This window comes from Manacus vitellinus, unplaced genomic scaffold, assembly GCF_001715985.3.
Source record: "Manacus vitellinus isolate BGI_N305 unplaced genomic scaffold, ASM171598v3 scaffold_8_pilon, whole genome shotgun sequence".
Lineage (NCBI taxonomy): Eukaryota > Metazoa > Chordata > Aves > Passeriformes > Pipridae > Manacus > Manacus vitellinus.
The window spans coordinates 22,371,920-22,378,654 of NW_021940864.1; the positions used below are offsets into that span (position 1 = coordinate 22,371,920).

The 6,735-nt window shown below is 38.6% G+C and overlaps 1 protein-coding gene across 1 annotated transcript; it reads left to right on the forward strand.

The window, feature by feature from the left end:
* Window positions 1–207: 207 nt before the first annotated feature.
* On the forward strand, window positions 208–5,973 carry DPY30 (dpy-30 histone methyltransferase complex regulatory subunit). The gene is made up of 4 exons (XM_008929788.2): window positions 208–337; window positions 418–465; window positions 2,264–2,406; window positions 5,681–5,973. Exons 1-4 carry the CDS (start codon window positions 302–304, stop codon window positions 5,751–5,753), a joined length of 300 nt encoding a protein of 99 aa, XP_008928036.1. The 5' UTR covers window positions 208–301; the 3' UTR covers window positions 5,754–5,973.
* The last annotated feature ends 762 nt before the right edge of the window (window positions 5,974–6,735 follow it).

Here is a 6,735-nt window from a genome sequence, read left to right on the forward strand (position 1 = left end):
CCGGCTTCCCGCGGGGATGAATGCTGTGTTTCCTAGTCCTGGTACCGCTCTGTTCGGGGGACCTGCCCCGAACCTTAAGGCACTTCTCGGCTCTGCGTGTGGGAAAAACGCGTTCAAGTTTGGCGCGGGGGGAGCGCAGAGGAACTCTCTCTGCACTCTCGTAATTGTGCCTTAGTAACCATTAGTAACCAAGTGATGCACTATCGCTTAACTCACACTGGGCTCCATCTCACCTGCTAACCGGTGTTTTTATTGCTTTCCAAGATTTTCTGCACGTCCAGCAAATTCCAGTTTTCAAATCATGGAGGGAGAACAGATTATGGAGGGACAGCCACAGGTATTGCAATATTTTATGTGTATAATGCTACGTGAATAAAAGGAGCATTTTCTCTTTGCTGACCATCTGTTATTTTACAGGTTCCAGAAAATCCGCATTCCGAATACGGTCTCACTGAAAATGTAGAGGTAACAAAGCTGTTGTTGTAAAGTACAGTGGAAGTCACATTCCTGATCAAGGATAAAAACATTCAGTCTTGAGTCTCACTTCAGCAATTGTAATGTTCCCAAGAAAGTTAGCTGGAAATCAAGCCAATGGATACCTGTCCCTTGCATAAATGGCTGTATATATTTTCTTTTATATTGCTTCCGTTGTACTAAATGGTTCTGAAGTAAATAATGCACCTTTTAATGAGATGGTGGGTTTGTTTAAGTATCTTATGATCATTATCTATTCTGTCGCTATCTATGATATATATACATTTGTATAATCTATTATGCCGCAAAAAAAGCCATCTGGACTTTTATTACAGGGAGGGGAATAGAAGGAGTTTATGGTATTTCTGTGGAAGTATCAAAGGGAATGATTCTTTTCATATTCTTGTCAATAGAAAAATTGCATCAGAATAATCCAAGCTATCTTAAATTACTTATGCTGAGAAGGAGCAGATACAGTCCATTCTCTTGCTGTTGGTAACAGTGTGGATTAGAGTAATAGAATCACAGGGTATTCTGAGGTGGAAGAAACCCACAAGAGTCATCAAAGTCTAGCTCCTGATACCGCACAGGACAGCCCCAAGAATCACATCATATGCCGGAGGGCATTGTCAAAACACTTCTTGGACTTTGTCAGGTTTGAGGCTGTGACCACTTCCCTGGGGAGCCTGATTCATTGCTCAGCCACTTGCTGGGTGAAAAGTCTTTTCCTAAAATCCAGTCTAACCCTTCCATATCACAGCTTCGTGCCATTCACCAGAGAGGACATTGGTGTCTGCCCCTCTGCTTTGCCATGTGAGGAAGTTGTAGACTGCAATGAGGTCTCCCCTCAGTCTCTTCCAGACTGAACAGACCAAGTGACCTCCTTATATGCTCTTCCTCCTCCAAGCTGCTCCTCATATGTCTTCCCCTCTAGACTCTTCACCATCTTAGTAGCCCTCCTTTGGATGCTCTCTAATAGCTTTTGTGTGCCCAAAACTGCACACAATATTACAGGTGAGGCTGCACCAGCACAGAGTAGAGCAGGACAGTCCCATCCTACCTCTATGGCATTATTCCTTCAAAAGCCTTCAGTCTCCCTCCATTATGAGGTCCTACTCTGTGTTAAGCTTTTGCAGAAACTATTCTTAAACATCTTTCATGACTTGTCTCCCCAGATATGTTGGTCCTGTATCAGTAGATTCATGTACTTTGCGTCAAATACATTTGGTTTCCTGGCAGTGGTAGGGTATCATTTTTTAACTACAGTTAATGGTGTAAGATGATTTTTGACTAAAAAGCACATGGAAGCATTTTCTTTAGTGTGTCCATCAGTACTTGAATAGAGCATGGTCCCAAAGTATTCAACTTTAGCAGAGTCCCCTTTGTCAGGGTTCACCTGAATTTCTTGTGCTTTTAGCATTTTGTATAAGAAGCACATGCATACAGGAACCATGTAATTGAAACTGCTCTTGTTAGTAGTCATTTGTGTCTTAGTGGTGTAGAATTCAAATCTGTGAATGCAAAAGCAGAAACAATAATTATACAGATTGGATGTCTTCTGTTTTAGAAAACTGTCGACTTCCTAACATTGTTTCCCCAAGACATAAGAATTTAACAGAAGGCTCCTCTGGGTTAGGTTTTTGTGCAAGGAAAAATATGCACTTAAATTTTCTTAGAAGATGTAAAGAAGTTATTGCCAGTGAATTGCATAGAGATGGGTATTTTGTACTTCCAAAGTAGATGTGGCTGCTATTATCAATGTGGATTCACTTTTTCTTTTGTACTTCAGAGGATAGTAGAAAATGAGAAACTAAATGCGGAGAAAACATCAAAGCAGAAGGTTGATCTTCAGTCGTTACCCACACGTGCCTACTTGGATCAGACAGTTGTACCTATCTTGCTACAGGGACTTGCTGTTCTTGCAAAAGAGAGGTAAGATGCTTCAGTGTTCCTTCTGTTCTTGGCAAAATGTAGGTCTCAAACTTGGGCAGTACGTCACCTTTCAGGCACATGGTTCTGGTAGTTGCACACGTTGTTCTGGTAGTTGTAAGAACGTCGTTACAACAGGTTTATGAACCTATAAATTACTGTGATTGGCTGTGCAGGATGTGTTCCCCAGTGAGGTGCTTATCATGTTTATTGGGTGCATATGGCATGATAAGAGTTATTCATTTAATTCATGATCCCCCAATGAGGTGTGCTACTGCAAAAGTTTTGGAGGGAAACATGGGGTTATTTTTGTTACTAATTTTATCACGTAATTCACCTTATAAAAGTAAGGCAAGAAGTTGTTCTAGTTCTGAAGATTTTTGTAGTGTGAAATTATAAAGAGTTCTTGCCGTTTGAAAGAAAGCAAGACAAATCAGGCCTGACATGCGTCTTTGTTGGAGATTAAAATGCTTTCCAAGAAGTCAGGCTGACCCTGCACTGTCAACACAGCAAGAAGCAAACTGATAGTTTATCCTCTGAGTGAAGATTATGCTGTCGAGGTGCCCCAAATCTCTTACCAGTCAATGCAGAAGGGTATCCTTCAATAACAGCAAACAGCTGTTCATCTTAGCCAAAATAATTTTGAGCTTTTTAGTGTATCCTTGCTAGTGGCAAGTAGAACTGCATGTGACCATCACTCAATTTCACTGAAATAACAAAATCAAAAGCTGGTATGGATGACCATAAAGGCATCATGGCACCTACAGTCAGAACAACCATCAGCAGTGTCTTAAGTTCAAAAGGAGTTGTGAATTTGAACTGCAGGGTACAGACAGCTAATTAGGCAAAATCAGGCACCTAGGAAGGTCCACCCTGTGTGTACACCTGAGCAGTGTGCAGATCTTCAGCTGACATCTGTGGGAGTTCTGCTGCACACAGTATAAAACACCTGTGAGGTGCATACCCCACACTTACACTCTGGATACTTGTGTTACAGGCTACCTTTTTCCTTTATTCTTTTTTTTTTTTTTCACTTATTTAAATCTTCATTATGGAAGAAGCTTTTTTTATGGGGACTCATCACGTGAGTGAAACTGGACCATTGATAGAAGAGGTTGGGGAATGCGTAGGTATAAAATCCAACAGTATCAAAGTGGCAGGTCAAATTGGCTGTTCAGTGGAGCATAATAACCCCTCGGGAGGGAGAAAACTGAGCTATCAGCTCTGCTGTATAATCTTCTGATTAAAATCAAAGTGGAAAGTAACTAATGGATGCCAAGTTCTTTTTCTAAGGAATATAAAAATATTCAGGGAACAGCCCATTCCGTCTGTTGGCTACGCCTGGAATTCAGTAGAAATTATGCAGGATAGTGAGCCAGTAATTGGGAGGAGTCAGCACAATTTTTTGTCGGGTGTTGTAAGTGTCTTAGAGTTTATTGAAGGAGTCACCAAGCACATGTAAAGAGGAATGCAGATGATACAGCCTGTTTAAATTTCCAAACAGTTTCTCACACAGCCATTCACTAAAAGCTTTTAAAGAGAGTTAGTTGCTGTGGGATTAAAGGAAAAGTCTTTATAAGGATGTAGAACTTAGTGGACAAAATAGAGGGTAGAAGTAAATAGTGAATTTTCATGGTGAAATAAGATCAACACTAGAATCATGGAAAGTATAATTTATAACAATTTGAAGAAGAGGCTGATAAAATTTGTTAATGAGACTGAGTTTTACAGGCCAGGTATAGGTGTTTTGGTTTCTGTTGTTTGTTTGGTTTTTTTAAGTTGATGAATTGCAAGTAATTGCACAGGAATTTCATAAAACCCTCAAGACTGCTATGAAAAATTGAAACTATGGCAAAAAGCAAAAGATTGAATCCAAATAACAGAAAATTTTAGACCTAGGAGGGTAGTGACAAATGCTAGTGACAAAATGTTAGATTCTGAGTTGACAATTACCCGTATGAAAACATATCTTTAAGCTCTTACATATATATGTCAATGCATTACTCTAGTAAAAAATAAATTCTGAATAGTAGTACTTAGAAATTGAAGGGGTAAAAACCAAGCATTATGTCATTATTTGAATTTATAATGTTCTTGTATTTTTAATATTATGTGTAATTCCAACTCTCCTGTATTCTGGTAGATTGTGAAAAAATAAGAAGAGTGACAAGGTGGTCAGAAGGAATACTGTCTGTCTACAGAGTGACTTGAATAGATGATATCTAGAAAAGAGACTTCTCTGGGAGAATATATTAGGAATCTGTTAAATCACAACAGTGTAGAGATGATGAGTTGGGATGGACTATTATCTCTTTTGATACAATAATGAAATAAAGTGAAACAGGTAGCAAATTTATAATGAACAAAAGGAGCTGATCCTTCACAGGTCACATAATTAAGCTACATAATTTTTTTTGCCTTAGGTTGAGGACATTAAGGTTTTATTTGTGCTCAAGAGGCAACTGGTCAAAGCTGTAGAGGAATCCACCCAGACTGTTAAGGGTGGTAGCTCAGAAATTGGTACATGCTTGGGAGCCAAAAGGGTGATTCAGAAAAATATCTCTGTGCATTTCTTCGATTTTTTTTTTTTTTTATGCTTCTTTATAGGTGTATTTGCTCACTGCCAGACCTTTTGTCTGACCCAATGTGGAAAAATTAAGTTTGTCATTTATTCTGTGGACAAAATCCAGATTAGCAGGATTCATGCACTGTAGCTGGAGGAGCTTTTTTTTTTTAAAAAAAAAATTACAAACTAAGGCCAGTGATCAGAAGTGTTTATTATTGACTACTTGCAAGTTACAGCACTTCTCAAACTTAAAGTTTTGTTGTGTTCATTTCAGTTGCCAGAAACCATGAAAACAACTTTAATCCACAAAGCTACACAATAACCACTTGAAGAAAATGAAGCAAAAAAGCACTGACAGATTCAGTTTTACTTTATATAGCATGAGTCAAAGAAATAGGCAAATGCATGTCACATCTAATCGTGTACATACCGTATTTATACTTACAGACTATACCCTTGGTTTAGATATATAACCATAGCAATTTAGTAATATTGAACCAACAGAGACTAAGACCCCTTTTTAAAAACTTTCTCATTAGACATAAACTGGAAATTCAGAGTCACTCTAGGTAGTCAGTCATCCCTAAATCAATGCTTGTAAGTGTTTGGGAGGAGTTATGTTTCTTTTAAGGGATGGTGATTAGTTCTTCAGCTACCTTATTTCATATAACAAAAAATAATTGCTTTTGATTTACTTTTTTTTCTTTACAGACCGCCAAATCCCATTGAATTTCTAGCAGCATATCTTTTAAAAAACAAGTCACAATTTGAAGACCGAAATTAGCTCCATAAAAATGAGGACAGTTTGGCTGCTAGACTGAAATGCTCATTTGCCGCTGTTTGTTTTCTGCTGTAAAAATCCTTTGGCCACATTGTTGTCTTTCTTAACTGCACAGTTTGCTTTACCTTTTGAGTTATTTAATAAAGAACACTTTACATTTAATTTGTTCTCTTGTTTTAAACTAGGTATTAAGAGACTTTCAAAATAAACTACTGAAACTGCACTGCTGGATGAAAGTCTGAATAATTGCATGGGGCTACATCACCTGAGGGCATGGAAAAATGGGGAACAATTTGTGATGAGAATCACATGGGTGAAAATGTATATAACTTAACTGGGTTTTTATGTAGCATCGTGCCACACACAACATGCCTAAACAGAAAGCAAACAAATGAAGAACAATTAGAATTTCTTTTGAGGAAGTATTGATTCAGTAGGGAGGAGAGGACTTACTTCAGAACACCAGGAAATGGGTTTAGTTAAAACAAACAATTAGATCCAGCAGCTGAATAGATCACCTACAGACAGTGGCCAGCATTTCACATATTTGCATTAGTGAGATGTGCTGCTCAGCATTTGTCATTGATCTCCTGTGACTGGTGTGCTGGATTTAGCTGAAACACAGAATAAAGTTTGAAGTAACTTATAAAGGTTCTGTAATTGAGTTCTCTGTGCCGCTACTCCCAGCTGGAGTGATTTTTCTCTGTCAAAGATGGAATCATCAAGTTGGGATGGACCCATAAGGATCATCAAGTCTAACTCCCTCCTGCTCACAGGACCATCTAAATCATATGATTAAGAGCATCATCCAGATGCTCCTTGTATTCTCACAGGCTTGGTGCTGTGACCACTTCACCGGGGAGCCTGTTCCAGTAACCAACCATCCTCTGGCTGAAGAGTCTGGATGCCTTTTTCTGATGTCCAGGGTAATCCTAATCTAAGTGGTAAAATACCAAGTAATCTGATTTATTTTTTCCCCTTGGAT

Bases quoted from the DNA above. Each gene is read 5' to 3' on its own strand.
- DPY30 (XM_008929788.2), top strand. From the start codon at position 302: ATGGAGGGAGAACAGATTATGGAGGGACAGCCACAG. The intron at 466-2,263 runs GTAACAAAGCTG...TTTGTACTTCAG, and splicing joins GTCTCACTGAAAATGTAGAG to AGGATAGTAGAAAATGAGAA. The intron at 2,407-5,680 runs GTAAGATGCTTC...TTTTCTTTACAG, and splicing joins GCTGTTCTTGCAAAAGAGAG to ACCGCCAAATCCCATTGAAT.